This window comes from Nerophis ophidion, linkage group LG02 (assembly GCF_033978795.1).
Source record: "Nerophis ophidion isolate RoL-2023_Sa linkage group LG02, RoL_Noph_v1.0, whole genome shotgun sequence".
In the NCBI taxonomy this organism is placed as follows: domain Eukaryota; kingdom Metazoa; phylum Chordata; class Actinopteri; order Syngnathiformes; family Syngnathidae; genus Nerophis; species Nerophis ophidion.
The window spans coordinates 8,630,725-8,653,224 of record NC_084612.1 but is presented as its reverse complement, the minus strand read 5'-3'; the positions used below and the strand labels follow the sequence as shown (position 1 = coordinate 8,653,224).

General features: G+C 39.3%; 1 protein-coding gene across 1 annotated transcript in view; it reads left to right on the top strand.

Annotated features, from left to right (window-relative positions):
- The window catches only part of tox3 (TOX high mobility group box family member 3), a 196,345-nt gene that overhangs the window by 168,499 nt on the left and 5,346 nt on the right, over positions 1 to 22,500 (top strand). The window contains exons 4-5 of the mRNA XM_061922170.1: positions 17,735 to 17,998; positions 22,059 to 22,289. Coding sequence (XP_061778154.1) covers positions 17,735 to 17,998; positions 22,059 to 22,289 — 495 coding nt within the window. The remainder of the gene's footprint in view (positions 1 to 17,734; positions 17,999 to 22,058; positions 22,290 to 22,500) is intronic.

Here is a 22,500-nt window from a genome sequence, read left to right as displayed (position 1 = left end):
TGTGTCCAAGCGGGAAGTCGAGATCCAAGGGGTCCTACAGGGATGATTCTTGAAGCAAATGTCCTTGACTTGTCTCCATGGAGACAAGGATTCATGATTTAGAAGGAGCTACCAGACTATGGATTTTCATTAGCCGCTAGCTAGCTAACAGTGTCTTAAAGCATGACAACGCCAATGGGTGGGGGGGCCGGTAATTTTTAGGGGCTGTATAGTACCGAATATGATTTATTAGTATCCCGGTACTATACTAATACGGGTATACCGTATACCCCTTGTAACCAGCGAGAAGGTATATTTTTGGTGTGACCGTTGTATATTTCCGGAGAGAGCGTGGCTACAGAAGAGAGTTGCCAAATGGGAAACACTTTCCAAGTTCTTTGCATGCATGTTATTGAATTTTACGGTATATTTTCAATGATAGTTATGTTAGTAAATTACCAACTTTAAAAAGCTAAACATACTATGTACGTGGGACAGGTCAGAGTGTCCAACCCTGAGATGGGTAGGTTGTGAGTTCAAACCCAGGCCGAGTCATACCAAAGACTATAAAAATGGGACCCATTACCTCCCTGCTTGGCACTCAGCATCAAGGGTTGGAATTGGGGGTTAAATCACCAAACATGATTCACGAGCGCGGCCACTGCTGCTGCTCACTACTCCCCTCACCTCCCAGGGGGTGAAAAAGGGGATGGGTCAAATGCAGAGGACACATTTCACCACACCTAGTGTGTGTGTGACTATCATTGGTACTTTAACTTTAACTTAAGAGGTTGGTAGATGAGAATATATCTAAAGGTAAAATTTTGTGTAGAAATTGCAGGAAATGTTGTCTTGATTTTCAAAATTGTGCTGATAGAAATGTTCCCCTTTTTGAATACGTCGTCCAAGTGGTACTATTTCAAGTGACACATTGCATATGTTTGTCAAGGATGCTCGCAATATTAACTGTGACTGTTGCCCTGCGAAAGAAAAACATACAAACAGAATGACCATGTATTGATTAGATAGATTACAGCTCAAAGCACATCTGGCTGGCTGTGAGCTCCTGATAAGGACTTATTTGCAGATTTACGATGACTATCAAAATATCCAGAGGGAGTGCCGACAATGCCGCAATCAAAATGCAAATGAGGCGGGTGGGAGCGTGACAGCTTTTTGCATTCGCTCTCACTCAAGGCAACAAGATGATGCTTTGACAAGTGCGTCATTAGTAGCTGTTATCTTTGCGCCTTCATTCCAATCAAACACCGTCTTGCAAAAAGGGCTGATGCACTCTTTAGTTGTTACTACGATCAGTGGAGAATTAAAACCGGCGGAAAGTGCGGTTGGACATTCGTAGTCAGTTAAAATTAATAATCTGATTATATAAATGCAGTAACATGAAAAATGAAGCCGACTGTATAGAATTAAGCTATGTAGCTTTGGGCATGAACATTGACCACACAACCTTGTGGAGTGGCAACGGCAAGGTAAAGGCCGAAATGTTTTCATAATGTCACATCATTTTTCACATAGGAAACATTTTTGTGTGTATAAAAATGCGTAATGCAAAGAAATGTCTTAATGTGAGCTTCCTGGATTATAAAAAGTTGATTACACAACATTGTGGAGTTTCTGTGCAATGTAAATCCTTCCAGCTGAGAAGCGTTTATCTGAACATGTTTTAGAACCGAGTAAAAGCAGAGAACAATGTTAAGTCGCGTAATTTCCCACAACATAGACATTGAAAACACAACATGGTGGAGCAGCACTGGAAAGCTATTGGCTGGACACTATTTTTACACATCCTGAAAGTTTGGTTTTATTTGGTAAATACTTAGTAAACCATTTAAAAAATAATAATAAACAATAATAATGTCAGAGAAACTTCTTAAGCTGCAAAACTGTAAGAACAGAAACACTCACCACACAACATTGTGGTGTGTACTTTGGCACACCTACGTAACGCAATTTAATTTTTAAGTTGGTACTATATATTTGTTTGGGGACGACGAGGCACGGTTGGAAGAGTGGCCATGCCAGGAACCTGAGGATTCCTGGTTCAATCCCCAACTTCTACCATCCTTGAGCAAGACACTTCACCCTTGCTCCTGATGGGTCGTGGTTAGGGGCCTTGCTAGACAGCTCCTGCCATCAGTGTGTGAAAGTGTGTGTGAATGGGTAAATGTGGAAGTAGTGTCAAAGCGCTTTGAGTACCTTGAAGGTAGAAAAGCGCTATACAAGTACAACCCATTTACCATAATTTAGAACAGAGATGTCAAACTCATTTTCATTGAGGGCCACGTTGCGGTTATGGCTGCCATCAGAGGGCCACTTTTAACAGCAAATAATTTATGAATTTTCCTCTGGATTTCATTAATAATTATATATATATATATATATATATATATATATATATATATATATATATATATATAAATCCATCCATCCATTTCCTACCGCTTATTCCCTTTTGTGGTCACGGGGGGCGCTGGCGCCTATCTCAGCTACAATCGGGCGGAAGGCGGGGTACACCCTGGACAAGTCGCCACCTCATCGCAGGGCCAACACAGATAGACAGACAACATTCACACTCACATTCACGCACTAGGGCCAATTTAGTGTTGCCAATCTATATATATATATATATATATCTATATATATATATATATATGTAGGTGTGGGAAAAAATCACAAGACTACTTCATCTCTACAGATCTGTTTCATGAGGGGTTCCCTCAATCATCAGGAGACATATATATATATATATATATAATTTTATTGTTTTATGTTGATTTTACAGTGGAAACATTACATTTACAAAATAATACTGTAAAATCCTTTTTTGTTTTTTTTCTTACAACATTTTACGGTAAATATAAAAACAGTACCACTGTTTTGTTTTTGTTTTTTTTATGGAAAAAGTTGGCAGCCTAATTGCCAAAATTCTACTATTAAATTTACATTGGTTTTTACAACATTATATTTTTAATGGAAAAACAGTACAAGTTATTTTCTTTATTCTGGCAACTCAGCTGCCAGTTTTTTTTACTGTAAAAACAAATGTATCGTTTTTCATTTACAGTAATACAACGTTAAAACAAGATTTTACGGTAGAAAACATGGCAGCTCTGTCAACAGAATTTTAACGCCAAAAAATTGTTGTTTTTTTGTTATATTTGCAGTAATATGCTGTAAAGAACACCGTAAAGGTATTGTCATTGTTATTAATTGGATGGGTAGTTTGCTGTAAAATCATAATTCAAGCAGATATTTACGTATTTATCTTTATTTAGACCAAAACATGTTTGGAATGTACGATAACATACTGTAATATTTGCCGCAATAATGGATACTATTAAAGTTTAAAGAGGCATGCAAATTTAAGCAATACATATATTTTTTCTGTCAAAATGAAAAAAAATCCATTACATTTAGTGAGAAAATTTTAAGTACTTTATTGACACATATTATTTCCAGGTGTTTTTGGGCCAGATAATAATATTACGCGGGTCAGATCTGGCCTTGAGTTTGACATCCTTGGTTTAGAAGAACATTAAAAAATAATAATGCAGATAAAAAGCAGGAACTACAATTTTTCATAGCTTACCAGAACCCAAACACTAACCACACAACATTGTGGAGAGGATACTGGAATGCTAACAACCCGAAATTCCACAGTACCATCATCTTTAAAACTGTTTACTATATAGTGAATTTGTTTACAACATTGGAGTTACGTGGCTTATCTGGATGCCGTTTTAGAGAGAAACCCATAATGTGTACTTAATAATATCAACGCAAAGGAACAATAGATGGTATAGAAAATGGATGGACGGGTAATGAAAAAAACAAATCTTTCAAGAACCGAAGTAGTCTGGGTAGAACTAATCATTTGACAACACAATATTGTGGGTGTACATTTTTTAAAGTTTCTTTTTAGCTCAGACGCCTTTTTTTTGTACATTTGTAGAACAATATTAAACTGATGAAGACTGAATGAAACTCGTTAACGGCATAGCGACCTGAGTATAAGCATAGCCCCCATAATAAACACAGCCCACACACACAAATCACACTGAATTGCTAATGCCTAGGAAGTATCAACTTTAAAACGGTGTATCCTGTAAATTAACTAACAACTATTTTTTTTTTTTTTACTAAATATCAGCAATACATACTAAACTATTTTGTTCATTTGGGGCCACCTTTCATCATGTTCAGATGGTAACATCAAAAAAGATCTCAAATATCTGTATATATAGGGACGGCGTGGCGCAGTGGCAGAGTGGCCGTCCGCAACCCGAGGGGCCCTGGTTCAAATCCCACCTAGTACCAACCTCGTCTCGTCCGTTGTGTCCTGAGCAAGACACTTCACCCTTGCTCCTGATGGGTGCTGGTTGGCGCCTTGCATGGCAGCTCCATCCATCAGTGTGTGAATGTGTGTGTGAATGGGTAAATGTGGAAGTAGTGTCAAAGCGCTTTGAGTACCTTGAAGGTAGAAAAGCGCTATACAAGTACAACCCATTTATCATTTATATATCCATCCATTTTCTACCTCTTATTCCCTTTGGGGTGCTTGTGACTATCTCAGCAGGAGGCGGTGTACACCATGGACAAGTCGCCACCTCATCGCAGATATAAATATATATATATATATATATATATATATATATATATATATATATATATATATATATGTATATATGTATGTGTGTGTATATATGCATATCTATATATATATGTGTGTGTGTATATATATATATATCTATATGTATGTGTGTGTATATATGCATATCTATATATATATGTGTGTGTGTATATATATATATATATATATATATATATATATATATATGAATGTGTGTGTATATGTATATCTATATATATTTATGTCTATATCTATATATTTATATATATATATATATATATATATATATATATGTATATGTGTGCATATATATGTATACATGGTAACAATTTAGTATGGGGAACATATTCCCCAGTGTTTAATTGCTTTTTAAAGTAACAAAGACTTAATTTAGAAATATTTGGACACTAGGGGAATATACAGTATAAAGGTTAGGGTTAGGGTTAGGGTTGCTAATAAGCAATAATTCTGAGGTTATTGAGGGAAGACTCTTAGTTAATGACTTACTGGTTGTATAATAGGGCCGTGCAGAATAAGGCATTAAAAAATACTGAATAATGACTAACTAAAAGCCAATATGTTACTAATTTGCATGTTAATAAGGAACTAATTAATGGTGAATATGTGTTCCCCATACTAAAGTATCTATATATATATATATATATATATATATATATATATACATACATATATATAACAATAAAAACAACACTGTTAATGGAGCATTATGGGAAAATCAGCATATTCCAGACAAATAGCAAAATGTCTCATGCAGATGGCCTAATGAAATCAGCGTGCATCCTTTTTCTTTTTTTTTTTTTTTACTGCAAGCCATCAGGTTTCCAGTAATGAGGCATTGAAAACAGGCGGGTATGAAAATTGTCATCTGGTGGAAGTCAAACTCATTATTTGAATCCACCTTGACTGCATCACCCCAAAGATTGTATTCATGATACCAGATCCTGGTGGTCAACACATCCAATATGTCCTAGTCCTTAAAAGGTGTTACAATATTCTTCCAAAGCGTGTTCAATAAAGCCTCATGCGTTGGTTTATGATGTGTTGATTTAAGGGAAGATTGAGTTTGTGCCTCTGAATATCAGATGGATTCACTCACAGGAAACACATCACTTGTTTTCTGGGCTGTCGTCTCTCTTCCATTTTAGCTATCTGCTCAGTCAAACATCTCAGAGAGCCTTGCAGTTTCATTCCAAATGCAATCAGTGCAAATCAGTTTGCCTTCTAGTGGACTCTTTCAACAACCAGTTATTCCTTTCGAAAAAGCTGCTCAAGGACAAAGTGTTCTTTCTGAGCGACTGTTGTCTTTGAGGTCTTTTTCAAGATGTTTTGTAGTCTTTCTCAGTGAACACTTAGCTATTCCTTCAAGACGAGTCGTATAAAACAGTAATATTGATTTTGGAACAATGTTAAATGGGTTATGCTTGTATAGCCCTTTTCTACCTTCAAGGTACTTTGACACTATTTCCACATTCACACACTGATGGCGGTAGCTGCCATGCAAGGCCATAAACACGACTCATCAGGAGGTGTCTTGCTCAAGAACACAACGGACGTGACTGGGTTGGTAGAAGGTGGGGATCGAACCAGGAACCCTCAGGTTGCTGGCACAACCACTCTTCCAACAGCGACACGCCCTCCCCCATGTTCTTTAAAGACTTTCAGAGGTTTCTTTAAAGACTTTTTCGGGAACCAACTGTTCCTTCATGAAGAGTCATCTAAAACACGTTGTTCCTTATAAAGGACTAATATTCCTTTTGGAACAATGATCCTTTAAGAATTTTAGAGGTTTTTTGAAGACATTTTCAGTAACCAAATGTTCATTCAAAAAGACTCATCTAAAAACACATTGTTCCTTTTAAAAGTCTAATAGTCCTTTTGGGGCAATGTTCCGTAAAGACTTTCAAAGGTTCTTCTGAAGACTTTTTCAGGAACTAAATGTTCTTTCAAGAGTCATCTAAAACAGGTTGTTCCTTATAAAGGACTAATATTCCTTTTGGAACAATGTTCCTTTAAGAATTTTAGAGGTTTTTTGAAGACATTTTCAGTAACCAAATGTTCATTCAAAAAGACTCATCTAAAAACACATTGTTCCTTTTAAAAGTCTAATAGTCCTTTTGGGGCAATGTTCCGTAAAGACTTTCAAAGGTTCATTTGAAGACATTTTCAGGAAATAAATGTTCCTTCAAGAAGAGTCAACTAAAACACATTGTTCCTCATAAAAAAGTAATATTCCTTTTGGAGCAACGTTCCTTAAAGACCTTCAAAGGTTATTTTGAAGACTTTTTCCAGAACCAAATGTTCCTTCAAGAAAGGTAATCAAAAACATGTTGTTTCTTATAAAAGACTAATACTCCTTTTGGGGCAATGTTCCTTAAAGACTTTCAAATGTTCTTCTGAAGACTTTTTCAGGAACTAAATGTTCCTTCAAGAGTCATCTAAAACAGGTTGTTCCTTATAAAGGACTAATATTCCTTTTGGAACAATGTTCCTTTAAGAATTTTAGAGGTTTTTTGAAGACATTTTCAGTAACCAAATGTTCATTCAAAAAGACTCATCTAAAAACACATTGTTCCTTTTAAAAGTCTAAAAGTCCTTTTGGGGCAATGTTCCGTAAAGACTTTCAAAGGTTCATTTGAAGACATTTTCAGGAAATAAATGTTCTTTCAAGAAGAGTCAACTAAAACACATTGTTCCTCATAAAAAAGTAATATTCCTTTTGGAGCAACGTTCCTTAAAGACCTTCAAAGGTTATGTTGAAGACTTTTTCCAGAACCAAATGTTCCTTCAAGAAAGGTAATCAAAAACATGTTGTTTCTTATAAAAGACTAATTTTCAGTAACCAAATGTTCATTCAAAAAGACTCATCTAAAAACACATTGTTCCTTATAAAAAACTAATAGTCCTTTTGGGGCAATGTTCCGTAAAGACTTTCAAATGTTCATTTGAAGACATTTTCAGGAAATAAATGTTCCTTCAAGAAGAGTCAACTAAAACACATTGTTCCTCATAAAAAAGTAATATTCCTTTTGGAGCAACGTTCCTTAAAGACCTTCAAAGGTTATTTTGAAGACTTTTTCCAGAACCAAATGTTCCTTCAAGAAAGGTAATCAAAAACATGTTGTTTCTTATAAAAGACTAATACTCCTTTTGGGGCAATGTTCCTTAAATATTTTCAAAGGTTCTTCTGAAGACTTTTTCAGGAACTAAATGTTCTTTCAAGAGTCATCTAAAACACGTTGTTCCTTATAACGGACTAATACTCCTTTTGGAGCAATCTTCCTTAAAGACTGTCAAAGATTATTTTGAAGACTTTTTTAGGAACCAACTGTTCCGTTAAGAAGAGTCATCTTAAACACTTTGTTCCTTATAAAACACTAATATTCCTTTTGGAGTAATGTTACTTAAAGACTTTCAAAGGTTCAATCAATCAATGTTTACTTATATAGCCCTAAATCACTAGTGTCTCAAAGGGCTGCACAAACCACTACGACATCCTCGGTAGGCCCACATAAGGGCAAGGAAAACTCACACCCAGTTCTTCTGAAGACTTTATCAGGAACTAAATGTTCCTTCATGAAGAGTCGTCTAAAACATGTTGTCCTTATAAGAGACTATAATATTCCTTTTGGAGCAACGTTCCTTAAAGACATTAAAAGGTTATTTTGAAGACTTTTGTAGGAACCAAATGTTCCGTCAAGAAGAGTCGTCTAAAACAGTGGTCCCCAACCTTTTTGTATCCGCGGACAATAATTTGTCCCGCGGCCCGGGGGGGGGGATCCTTTTTTTTTTTTTTTTTCCTTTGTCATGAAAAAGGGAGGTTTTTGTGGTTGGTGCACCAATTGTAAGTGTATATTGTGTTTTGTATGTTGATTTAATAAAAAAAAAAAAAATATATATATATATATTTTTTTTTTTTAAATAAAAATGAATGAAAAAAATTTCCGCGGCCCGGTACCAATTGGGCCATGGCCCGGTACCGGCCGCGGCCCAGTGGTTGGGGACCACTGGTCTAAAACACGTTGTTCCTTATAAAAGACTAATATTTATTTTGGAGCAATGTTCCTTAAAAACTTTCAAAGGTTCTTCTGAAGGCTTGTTCAGGAACTAAATGTTCTTTCAAGAGGAGTCATCTAACACACGTTGTTCCTTATGAAGGACTAATACTCCTTTTGGAGCAATGTTCCTTAAAGACTTTCAGAGGTTATTTTGAAGACTTTTTAAGGAACCAAATGTTCCGTCAAGAAGAGTCGTCTAAAACACGCTATTCCTTATAAAAGACTAATATTTATTTTGGAGCAATGTTCCTTAAAAACTTTCAAAGGTTCTTCTGAAGTCTTGTTCAGGAACTAAATTTTCTTTCAAGAGGAGTCATCTAACACACGGTGTTCCTTATAAAGGACCAATACTCCTTTTGGAGCAATGTTCCTTAAAGACTTTCAGAGGTTATTTTGAAGACTTTTTCAGGAACCAACTGTTCCTCCATGAAGAGTCATCTAAAACACGTTGTTCCTTATAAAGGACTAATAGGGACTAATTGGGACGGCGTGGCGCAGTGGGAGAGTGGCCGTGCGCAACCCGAGGGGCCCTGGTTCAAATCCCACCTAGTACCAACCTCGTCACATCCGTTGTGTCCTGAGCAAGACACTTCACCCTTGCTCCTGATGGGTGCTGGTTGGCGCCTTGCATGGCAGCTCCCTCCATCAGTGTGTGAATGTGTGTGTGAATGGGTAAATGTGGAAGTAGTGTCAAAGCGCTTTGAGTACCTTGAAGGTAGAAAAGCGCTATACAAGTACAACCCATTTATCATTTATTTATTAATACTCCTTTAGGGGCAATGTTCCATAAAGACTTTCAAAGGTTGTTCTGAAGACTTTTTCAGGAACTAAATTTTCCTTCAAGAAGAGTCATCTAAAACACTTTGTTCTAAAGGACTAATACTCCTTTTGGAGCAATGTTCCTTAAAGACTGTCAAAGGTTATTTTGAAGACTTTTTTAGGAACCAACTGTTCCGTTAAGAAGAGTCTTCTTAAACACGTTGTTCCTTATAAAACACTAATATTCCTTTTGGAGCAATGTTACTTAAAGACTTTCAAACGTTCAATCAATCAATGTTTACTTATATAGCCCTAAATCACTAGTGTCTAAAAGGGCTGCACAAACCACAACACAAACCACTACGACATCCTCGGTAGGCCCACATAAGGGCAAGGAAAACTCACACCCAGTTCTTCTGAAGACTTTTTCAGGAACTAAATGTTCCTTCAAGAAGAGTAATCTAAAACACGTTGTTCCTTATAAAAGACTAATATTCCTTTTGGAGCAACGTTCCTTAATGACTGTCAAAGGTTATTTTGAAGACTTTTTTAGGAACCAAATGTTCCGTCAAGAAGAGTCGTCTAAAACACGTTGTTCCTTATAAAATACTAATATTTATTTTGGAGCAATGTTCCTTAAAGACTTTCAAAGGTTCTTCTGAAGTCTTTTTCAGGAACTAAATGTTCTTTCAAGAGGAGTCATCTAACACACGTTCCTTATGAAGGACTAATACTCCTTTTGGAGCAATGTTCCTTAAAGACTTTCAGAGGTTATTTTGAAGACTTTTTCAGGAACCAACTGTTCCTTCATGAAGAGTCATCTAAAACACGTTGTTCCTTATAAAGGACTAATACTCCTTTTGGGGCAATGTTCCATAAAAACTTTTGAAGACTTTTTCAGGAACTAAATTTTCTTTCAAGAAGAGTCATCTAAAACACTTTGTTCTAAAGGACTAATACTCCTTTTGGAGCAATGTTCCTTAAAGACTGTCAAAGGTTATTTTGAAGACTTTTTTAGGAACCAACTGTTCCGTTAAGAAGAGTCTTCTTAAACACGTTGTTCCTTATAAAACACTAATATTCCTTTTAGGGCAATGTTACTTAAAGACTTTCAAACGTTCAATCAATCAATGTTTACTTATATAGCCCTAAATCACTAGTGTCTCAATGTTCCTTTAAGAATTTTAGAGGTTTTTTGAAGACATTTTCAGTAACCAAATGTTCATTCAAAAAGACTCATCTAAAAACACATTGTTCCTTTTAAAAGTCTAATAGTCCTTTTGGGGCAATGTTCCGTAAAGACTTTCGAAGGTTCATTTGAAGACATTTTCAGGAAATAAATGTTCTTTCAAGAAGAGTCAACTAAAACACATTGTTCCTCATAAAAAAGTAATATTCCTTTTGGAGCAACGTTCCTTAAAGACCTTCAAAGGTTATTTTGAAGATTTTTTCCAGAACCAAATGTTCCTTCAAGAAAGGTAATCAAAAACATGTTGTTTCTTATAAAAGACTAATACTCCTTTTGGGGCAATGTTCCTTAAAGACTTTCAAAGGTTCTTCTGAAGACTTTTTCAGGAACTAAATGTTCTTTCAAGAGTCATCTAAAACACGTTGTTCCTTATAACGGACTAATATTCCTTTTGGAACAATGTTCCTTTAAGAATTTTAGAGGTTTTTTGAAGACATTTTCAGTAACCAAATGTTCATTCAAAAAGACTCATCTAAAAACACATTGTTCCTTTTAAAAGTCCGTAAAGACTTTCAAAGGTTCATTTGAAGACATTTTCAGGAAATAAATGTTCTTTCAAGAAGAGTCAACTAAAACACATTGTTCCTCATAAAATAGTAATATTCCTTTTGGAGCAACGTTTCTTAAAGACTTTCAAAGGTTATTTTGAAGACTTTTTCCAGAACCAAATGTTCCTTCAAGAAAGGTAATCAAAAAGGTTCTTCTGAAGTCTTGTTCAGGAACTAAATTTTCTTTCAAGAGGAGTCATCCAACACACGTTGTTCCTTATAAAGGACTAATACTCCTTTTGGAGCAATGTTCCTTAAAGACTTTCAGAGGTTATTTTAAAGACTTTTTCAGGAACCAACTGTTCCTTCATGAAGAGTCATCTAAAACACGTTGTTCCTTATAAAGGACTAATACTCCTTTTGGGGCAATGTTCCATAAAGACTTTTGAAGACTTTTTCAGGAACTAAATTTTCTTTCAAGAAGAGTCATCTAAAACACTTTGTTCTAAAGGACTAATACTCCTTTTGGAGCAATGTTCCTTAAAGACTGTCAAAGGTTATTTTGAAGACTTTTTTAGGAAACCAACTGTTCCGTTAAGAAGAGTCTTCTTAAACACGTTGTTCCTTATAAAACACTAATATTCCTTTTAGGGCAATGTTACTTAAAGACTTTCAAACGTTCAATCAATCAATGTTTACTTATATAGCCCTAAATCACTAGTGTCTCAAAGGGCTGCACAAACCACAACACAAACCACTACGACATCCTCGGTAGGCCCACATAAGGGCAAGGAAAACTCACACCCAGTTCTTCTGAAGACTTTTTCAGGAACTAAATGTTCCTTCAAGAAGAGTCGTCTAAAACACGTTGTTCCTTATAAAAGACTAATATTCCTTTTGGAGCAACGTTCCTTAATGACTGTCAAAGGTTATTTTGAAGACTTTTTTAGGAACCAAATGATCCGTCAAGAAGAGTCGTCTAAAACACGTTGTTCCTTATAAAATACTAATATTTATTTTGGAGCAATGCTCCTTAAAGACTTTCAAAGGTTCTTCTGAAGTCTTTTTCAGGAACTAAATGTTCTTTCAAGAAGAGTCATCTAAAACACATTGTTCCTTATAAAGGACTAATACTCCTTTTGGAGCAATGTTCCTTAAAGACTTTCAGAGGTTATTTTAAAGACTTTTTCAGGAACCAACTGTTCCTTCATGAAGAGTCATCTAAAACACGCTGTTCCTTATTAAGGACTAATACTCCTTTTGGAGCAATGTTCCTTAAAGACTTTCAAAGTTTATTCTGAAGACTTTTTCAGGAAGTAAATGTTCTTTCAAGAAGAGTCATCTAAAACACGCTGTTCCGTATAAAGGACTAGTATTCCTTTTGGAGCAATGTTCCTTAAAGACTTTCAAAGTTTATTCTGAAGACTTTTTTAGGAACCAACTGTTCCGTCAAGAAGAGTTATCTAAAACACATTGTTCCTCATGACTTTATTAATCCTCTTTAAGACTCTGTGATGAAACAAATGTTCCGTTAAAACTTTCAGAAGTTTCTCTTGAGGACTTTCTGGGCAAGCAAATGTTCCTTCAAGCAGAATCGCTCAAGAACAAGTTCTTCTTTCTAAAAGACTTTGAAGTCTCTTTCAGGGAAAATAATAAGCCCAGTCTTTCAGAGGCTCCTTTGTAGACATTTTTAAAGTAAACAAATGTTCTTTGAAGAAAAGTTGTCCAGAAACAAGTGGTTTGAAATCCATTCCAAGATCAAAGTGTCCTTTGAGCCTTTTAGAAGTTTCTTTAATGGTACTTTTTGAGCAAACAAATGTTATTTCAAGAAAAGTGGTTCAACAACAAGTTGTTACATCTGAACATTAAAGCTCCATTTGAAGCCTATTTCAAGAAACAAATGTTCATTTTGGAGGACCTGTCAAAAAATGTAATGCCTCCCACTAAAACAGTCAATTCCTAGCCACTTATTTTTTCCAGAACCTATCGTTCACGTCATGAAATGCAATCGTCCTTCACAAATACACTTTAAAGGAAGCTTTTTTTCTCAGCTCTTTCAAAAACGTATGAATCTCACTTAGACTCTTTTTTTTAACTAAATGTCTAAATACTTTTTAAAAAGCAAATACCCTTTAAAGTACTCATATAAACCCGAAACGTAATCTCTCGGAAGAGAACCATTCTTTCAAGATCCAGATGTTTTGTTCTTCCAAATGTTATTGTTGTTAGAAGGAAATGCAACTCCAATCAGTACATTTAGAAACCAAATGCTCCTTTTAAGGAATCCCTCAAGAACGGTGTTCCTTCTCCACTTTACTGTAGACTACTCCAGGTTTAATTTCGAGAAGAGTTTTGCAAAGCGTAAAAAAAACTTTTGGGAATTGATTCATGGAGTTATTACACAGCAGTGGTTTGCAATTATTTTCTTTCATGACCCCATTTAGAGATGCCCGGCCTGAATTGAAATTCTACTGAAAAGATGATACAATGTATTAATTTCCCTGAACTGCAATGTATCTATTTCCCTGAACAGACCACTGGGTGAGGTGCTTGCACCAGCATTCTGCATACGATCACTGGATTATATATTTTTATTTTTGGTTATTGTCTTTGGGGTTTTTTCTCATTTGACGTCGCCTTTGGTTTTCTTTTCACTCCTGTCAATCTCTCCTCTACACCGCCATTGTTATGTACTAAACAGTGATTAGTTTGAGCACAAGGTAGAGGCTTGTGTATTGTTCAAGCATGGATAAAGAAGCTAATGCTGAAAGTCGCCCTGCCTCTAATGCCCTTTTTCACTATATTGCAGTAGATGATATAAGCCCCGGAACACAGCCCTGCTACACAATATTGATATTGGATATAGGTTTAGATCATATTTAGATCGCAAAAAGCAGCTGCCTGACCAGGGCTCAGAAAATCTGCAGAGACTCCTCCCATCCCCACCAAAGACTGTTTTCACTGCTGGACTCTAGAAAGAGGTTCCACAGCCCCTGAAGCATCTGAACATCCAAGTTCTGTAACAGCTTCTTCCCTCAGGCCATAAGACTCTTTAACGCATCATAATTATCACCTCAATTCCCCCCCCCCAAAATGGATTAACTCGCTGGAATATGAAGACAATGTAACATACATCCATAAACATGGATGCATGTGCAAAAGTGCAATATATTTATCTGTACAGTAATCTATTTATTTATATTTGCACCTTATTGCTTTTTTATCCTGCACCACCATGAGCTAATGCAACAAAATTCCGTTCTTATCCGTACTGTAAAGTTCAAATTTGAATGACGCTAAAAAGGAAATCTAAGTCCAAGGCTAAGGTCCGAAATTCTCAAAAGATAAAAAAATAGGCTTGCATATAAAATCTCCGATACATGCAGTCTGTCATGTCTTTGTGATCATGTTCTGTTTAGTTGTGTTCTGTTTTGTTTTTGACTCCATTAGTTCCTGTTTTTGCGCACCCTGGTTTGTTTTTGTCACCACGCCTACCAATCAGTTCACCTGTTATGTGTTCACACCTCACGCACCTGATTTGTTTGGACTCACGCACCTGTCAATCACTGCACCACTATTTAAGCCAACTACACCCTCTATCACCCTCTTTTAAAGTTTTGTTTTCATGTCCATAGTTTACGTTATATTAAATAGTTTTGTTTTCCTAGCCAAGTTTTGAACCTCCAATGAGAGCGCCTTTTGTTTATACCCTTTGTTTTTGTAATATTTTTTAGTTAAGATTAAAGGTGTAATTACCTTCACGCTGGCTTCACGGTGGCAGAGGGGTTAGTGCGTCTGCCTCACAATACGAAGTTCCTGCAGTCCTGGGTTCAAATCCAGGCTCGGGAACTTCCTGTGTGGAGTTTGCATGTTCTCCCCGTGAATGCGTGGGTTCCCTCCGGGTACTCCGGCTTCCTCCCACTTCCAAAGACATGCACCTGGGGATAGGTTGATTGGCAACACTAAATTGGCCCTAGTGTGTGAATGTGAGTGTGAATGTTGTCTGTCTATCTGTGTTGGCCCTGCGACGAGGTGGCGACTTGTCCAGGGTGTACCCCGCCTTCCGCCCGATTGTAGCTGAGATAGGCGCCAGCGCCCCCCGCGACCCCAAAAAGGAATAAGCGGTAGAAAATGGATGGATGGATGGATACCTTCACGCCATGTCCGTTCCAATCGCTTTGCACCATGGGAAAACAAACCACACAGTTCTGTTTTACTTGTGCAAAGCTGGACAGTTAGCTAACATCTGAATGTCCTCCGATAAGATCACACTGTATTTTATTGCATTTTAGTCAAGTATTTTACAATATGTAAACATTTCAGGTTTCAATTTTCAGGACTTAATACATACAAACAGGTACCAATTGGTAAGAACTAGAGATTTCCGATAATATCAGACTTATCGGCCGATAAATGCTTTAAAATGTAATGTCGGAAATTATCGGTATCGGTTTCAAAATTATCAGTATCAGTTTCAAAAAGTAAAATGTATGACTTTTTTAAAACGCCGCTGTGTACACGGACGTAGGGTGAAGTACAGAGCGCCAACAAACCTTAAAGGCACTGCCTTTTGCGCGACGGCCCAGTCACATAATATCTACGGCTTTTCACACACACGAGTGAATGCCACGCATACTTGGTCAACAGCCATACAGGTCACACTGAGGGTGGCCGTATAAACAACTTTAACACTGTTGCAAATATGTGCCACACTGTGAACCCACACCAAACAAAAATGACAAACACATTTCGGGATAACATCCGCACCGTAACACAACATATATGAGAATTGTTTGGCATAGCGATGCCGGATTTTGTTCCTCCGTGGATGCGTCGGGCAAGAACACAGCGAGAGTTAAGAAATAAAGGATTTATTAAACTAATAAAAAGCTAAAAACAAAAATACTGGTGCTAAGCAGAAAAAGGCAAACAAAAGAAGCTAGCATGTGAGCTAGGGAAACAACCACAAACACTATACTTTGCACAAGCGCACAAAAAGGGGATACAAAACAATTAGCATGAGAGCTAAGAAAAAACAAAGGCGTAGCGCGTAAGCTAGCGAGAATATACATATAAAGCAGTCGTCACTTGTTGCACGAAGGCAAATTAGGATACGAGAATGAATGAACAGAAAGGGCTGGCTTGAATAAGGATGGTGATTAGCAAAACAGGTGTGCGTCTGGAAACCACGGCAGGTGAAAATAATACGTTGCTATAGAAACACACTAAAACCGGAACCAAGGACGTCAAACAACAGAATATGATACAAAATTGGAACAAAACACGAATATGGAATGATCCGGCCATCGGATCATAACAACATAAGCACAACAGAACAAAGACCAAGAACCCCTTGCAGAACCATCTCTTCCAGAACGTGACAATATACACCCCCCGCTACGCGCTAACCCCCTACCCCCAACTAGAGATGACCGATTATATCGGACTACCGATAATATCGGACTACCGATATTATCGACCAATATATGCTTAAAAATTTAACTATCAGAAATTATCGGTATCTGTTTCAAAATTATCGGTATCGGTTTCAAAAGTAAAATGTATGACTTTTTAAAACGCCAGCTGTGTACACGGACATAGGGAAAAGTACAGAGGGCCAATAAACCTTAAAGGCACTGGCTTTGCGCGCCCATCACATAATATCTACAGCTTTTCAAACACAAGTGAATGCAATTCATACTTGGTCAACAGCCATACAGGTCACACTGAGGGTGGCCGTATAGACAACTTTAACACTGTTACAAATATGCGCCACACTGTCAACCCACACCAAACAAGAATGACAGACACATTTCGGGGGAACATCCGCAACATAACACAACATAAGCACAACAGAACAAAGACCCAGAACCCCTTGCAGCACTAACTCTTCCGAGACGCTACAATATACACGCCCCGATACCTCCTACCGCCCACCTCAACCTCCTCATGCGCATGTCCCAAATTCCAAGCTGCTATTTTGAGGCGTGTTAAAAAAAAAATGCACTTTGTGACTTCAATAATAAATATGGCACTTTCTTCCATAACTTGAGTTGATTTATTTTGGAAAACCTTGTTACATTTTTTAATGCATCCAGCGGGGCATCACAACCAAAGTAGGCATAATAATGTGTTAATTCCACGACTGTATATATCGGTATCGGTAATTAAGAGTTGGACAATATCGGAACATCGGATATCGGCAAAAAAGCCATCCATAGTCAGAACAATTGTAGTTTTTTATAGTTAAATTTTTTTTCTGAATGTTACAATTGTTCATACACAAAGAAAATGGCAAATGGGTCAAGTGTGTATGTGTCAGTGTCTGGAGTCAAAATAATTCACCATGGCTTGTAATCAAGACGTGTATAAGCCGGCCATTGTGACAATCTGCCGCACAACACTCTGCATGACCCCATTTCCCCTTAAAAAGACGTGCGGCGTCGTACGAGTGCAACATCCGAGTTGACGTGAAAGCGTGGGATCGATACGTTGTCAGCATATTAACAATGCTCTGGTGTCATCCTGACAGAGCGTCGGAGCGGCCCACCTCCGCCAGTACACGGCCAACCCGGCCATGCTGATGAAGTCCATCGCCAACATGAGCGGCCCCAACGGCTTGATCTCGCGGAGTCAGCTGACCACCATCAACCAGTCGCACCTCAACGCGCAGCTGAACCTGAGCATGGGCGGACACAGCATCACCCACACCTCGCCGTCGCCGCCTGCCAGCAAGTCGGCCACGCCGTCGCCTTCCAGCTCTATCAACGAAGACGAACAGGACGACGGCCACAGGGTAAGGAAATAGTCCGAAGTCATCATGTACAGTGCAGGCCAAAAGTGAAGACACTTCTCATTTTAATGCGTTTTCTTTATTTTCATGACTATTCACAGTCGTGGTCAAAAGTTGACATACATAAAGAACATAAAGTCATGGCTGTCTTGAGTTTCCAATAATTTCTACAGCTCTTATTTTTTTTAATGTTTTTTGTTGGTCACAAAAAACGTTCATGAAGTTTGGTTCTTTTATGAATTTATTATGGGTCTACTGACAATGTTACCAAATCCATCCATCCATCCTTTTTCTACCGCTTATTCCCTTTTGGGGTCGCGGGGCAGCGCTGGCGCCTATCTCAGCTACAATCGGGCGGAAGGCCGGGGTACACCCTGGACAAGTCGCCACCTCATCGCAGGGCCAACACAGATAGACAGACAACATTCACACTCACATTCACACCATCCATCCATCCATCCATTTTCTACCGCTTATTCCCTTTTGGGGTCGCGGGGGGGCGCTGGCGCCTATCTCAGCTACAATCGGGCGGAAGGCGGGGTACACCCTGGACAAGTCGCCACCTCATCGCAGGGCCAACACAGATAGACAGACAACATTCACACTCACATTCACACCATCCATCCATCCATCCATCCATTTCTACCGCTTATTCCCTCTTGGGGTCGCGGGGGGGCGCCGGCGCCTATCTCAGCTACAATCGGGCGGAAGGCGGGGTACACCCTGGACAAGTCGCCATCTCATCGCAGGGCCAACACAGATAGACAGACAACATTCACACTCACATTCACACCATCCATCCATCCATCCATCCATTTTCTACCGCTTATTCCCTCTTGGGGTCGCGGGGGGGCGCCGGCGCCTACCTCAGCTACAATCGGGCGGAAGGCGGGGTACACCCTGGACAAGTCGCCACCTCATCGCAGGGCCAACACAGATAGACAGACAACATTCACACTCACATTCACACCATCCATCCATCCATCCATCCATTTTCTACCGCTTATTCCCTCTTGGGGTCGCGGGGGGGCGCCGGCGCCTATCTCAGCTACAATCGGGCGGAAGGCGGTGTACACCCTGGACAAGTCGCCACCTCATCGCAGGGCCAACACAGATAGACAGACAACATTCGCACTCACATTCACACCATCCATCCATCCATCCATTTTCTACCGCTTATTCCCTTTTGGGGTCGCGGGGGGGCGCTGGCGCCTATCTCAGCTACAATCGGGCGGAAGGCGGGGTACACCCTGGACAAGTCGCCACCTCATCGCAGGGCCAACACAGATAGACAGACAACATTCACACTCACATTCACACCATCCATCCATCCATCCATTTTCTACCGCTTATTCCCTTTTGGGGTCGCGGGGCAGCGCTGGCGCCTATCTCAGCTACAATCGGGCGGAAGGCCGGGGTACACCCTGGACAAGTCGCCACCTCATCGCAGGGCCAACACAGATAGACAGACACCATTCACACTCACATTCACACCATCCATCCATCCATCCATTTTCTACCGCTTATTCCCTTTTGGGGTCGCGGGGCAGCGCTGGCGCCTATCTCAGCTACAATCGGGCGGAAGGCCGGGGTACACCCTGGACAAGTCGCCACCTCATCGCAGGGCCAACACAGATAGACAGACACCATTCACACTCACATTCACACCATCCATCCATCCATCCATTTTCTACCGCTTATTCCCTTTTGGGGTCGCGGGGCAGCGCTGGCGCCTATCTCAGCTACAATCGGGCGGAAGGCCGGGGTACACCCTGGACAAGTCGCCACCTCATCGCAGGGCCAACACAGATAGACAGACACCATTCACACTCACATTCACACACTAGGGCCAATTTAGTGTTGCCAATCAACCTATCCCCAGGTGCATGTGTTTGGAAGTGGGAGGAAGCCGGAGTACCCGGAGGGAACCCACGCATTCACGGGGAGAACATGCAAACTCCACACAGAAAGATCCCGAGCCTGGATTTGAACCCAGGACTGCAGGAACTTCGGATTGTGAGGCAGACGCACTAACCCCTCTGCCACCATGAAGCCCTGTTACCAAATCTCCTGGCTCAAAAGTATACATACAGCAATGTTAATATTTGTTTAAAGTTAAAGTACCAATGATCGTCACACACACACTAGGTGTGGTGAAATTTGTCCTCTGCATTCGACCCATCCCCTTGATGTGAGGGGTGCAGTGGTGCCGCGCCCGGTGATTTAACCCCCAATTCCAACCCTTGATGCTGAGTGCCGAGCAGGGAGGCAATGGGTCCCATTTTTTTATAGTCTTTGGTATGACTCGGCCGGGGTTTGAACTCACAACCTACCGATTTCAGGGCAAGTTTGACTGCAATAAGGCGCTTTTGGTAGCCGTCCACAAGCTTCTGGTTGAATTTTTGACCACTCCTCCTGACAAAATTGGTGCAGTTCAGCTAAATTTGTTGGTTTTCTGACATGGACTTTTTTCTTGAGCATTGTCCACACGTTTAAGTTAGGACTTCAGGAAGGCCATTATTCTGATTTAGCTTACTTCTGGCTAAACAACATACTTGCCAACCCTCCCGGATTTTCCGTGAGACTCCCGAAATTCAGTGCCTCTCCCGAAAACCTCCCGGGACAAATTTTCTCCCGAAAATCTCCCGAAGTTCAGGCAGAGCTGGAGGCCACGCCCACTCCAGCTCCAAGCGGACCTGAGTGACGTGTCGACAGTCTGTTTTCACGTCCGCTTTCCCACAGTTTAAAGAGCGAGCCTGCCCAATGACGTATAACTGTAGAATGATCGAGGGCGAGTTCTTGGTTTCTTATGTGGGTTTATTGTTAGGCAGTTTCATTAATGTCCCCTCAGCCCAATAATAACACACAACAACAGCAGTCACATTTTCGTCTACTGTAAAGCGGTTCGTCTGCCGTAAGCTCCAATGTTGTGAACTTGTGACACTCTTAAACAGGACAATACTGCCATCTACTGTACATAGAATAGAATGTAGAACAGAATGTACTTTATTTAATTTAGCACCACAGTCCGCTCACAATAAACAATGATAATAATAAATAATATAACATATATAATATATTATATGTATAATATATAATATATGAATAATATAAATATATTCTACATTTAAGTGCAGTCAAGGAACATATGCATTATACAGTCGGATGGCTGTCGGTATGAAGGACCTCCTGTGTCGTTCCGTGTTACATTTTGGGAGTCTGAGCCTTCCACTGAACATGCTCATTCTCTCCGCAAGGTCCGTGTGTAGTCGGTGGGAGGTGTTGTCCATAATGGATAGGAGTTTTGCTAGACTTCTTCTCTGCCAGAGAGTCTAGCTGTGCATGCATATGGTTAAAAAAAATTGTGACAGAGAATAGAACAAAGATGGACATTTCAACCCTTAACTCAACAATGTTTAGATGTGTGTGTATATGTGTAAATAAATGAACACTGAAATTCAAGTATTTTTATATATATGTATATATATATATATATACATATATATATATATATAGTAATAAAATAAAAATATATATAGCTAGAATTCAAGTATTATATATATATTTGTATATATTTTATATATATATACATATACATATTTAATATATATATATATATATATATATATATATGTATTAAATATTTGACTCTTAACCACGCCCATAAACACGCCCCACCCCCGACAACACCCCCCCACCCCACCTCCCGAAATCGGAGGTCTGAAGGTTGGTAAGTATGCAAAACACTACAGCTTTAGTAGCACTAGTCAACCAAAAACTGAAAGTACTTAAGTGGGGCTTAAGACAAAAGCTGAGCATTCCAGCAACTCTGATAAAATAAATAGCCTAAAATCAAAAAGTATTTTGTCAGAGTGTCCTTAGCTTTCTGGAAATGTGTCCCTCAAAACAATTTAATGAAATATCCCTGCAATGAACTAACTATAAAAATGGTTGATCTATTAGGCGTGACCTTACAAAATTATCAAGGGATCAAGTACTTATTTTCCGCCTGGTATGAACTGTGAGCATCGGCACGTTTTCACCACATGTCCATGGGTTTCAGGTGGTCGGCGAAAAGCGTCCGGCGCCCGTGGATCCCACCAAGAAGCCCAAGACTCCCAAGAAGAAGAAGAAAAAAGACCCCAACGAGCCCCAGAAGCCGGTGTCGGCTTACGCGCTGTTCTTCCGAGACACTCAGGCCGCCATCAAGGGCCAGAACCCCAACGCCACCTTTGGGGAAGTGTCCAAGATAGTGGCGTCCATGTGGGACGGTCTCGGGGAGGAGCAGAAGCAGGTACGTGGAACCAGTTGGGAAAAGTGGTATTAGTTCGTAAAGCACTCACCGAAATTTTGACCTATGTCATTTCCGACATAGGTCGATATTTCACGAGTGATTCAACTATGCACAAACAAAAACTTTGGTCTGATCTAAGAGACAGTATTTTTTATGTATCTTGAAACAAAGTAGTACCTCAAAAGCTTTTCACCTTGCAAGTACCGCAGTT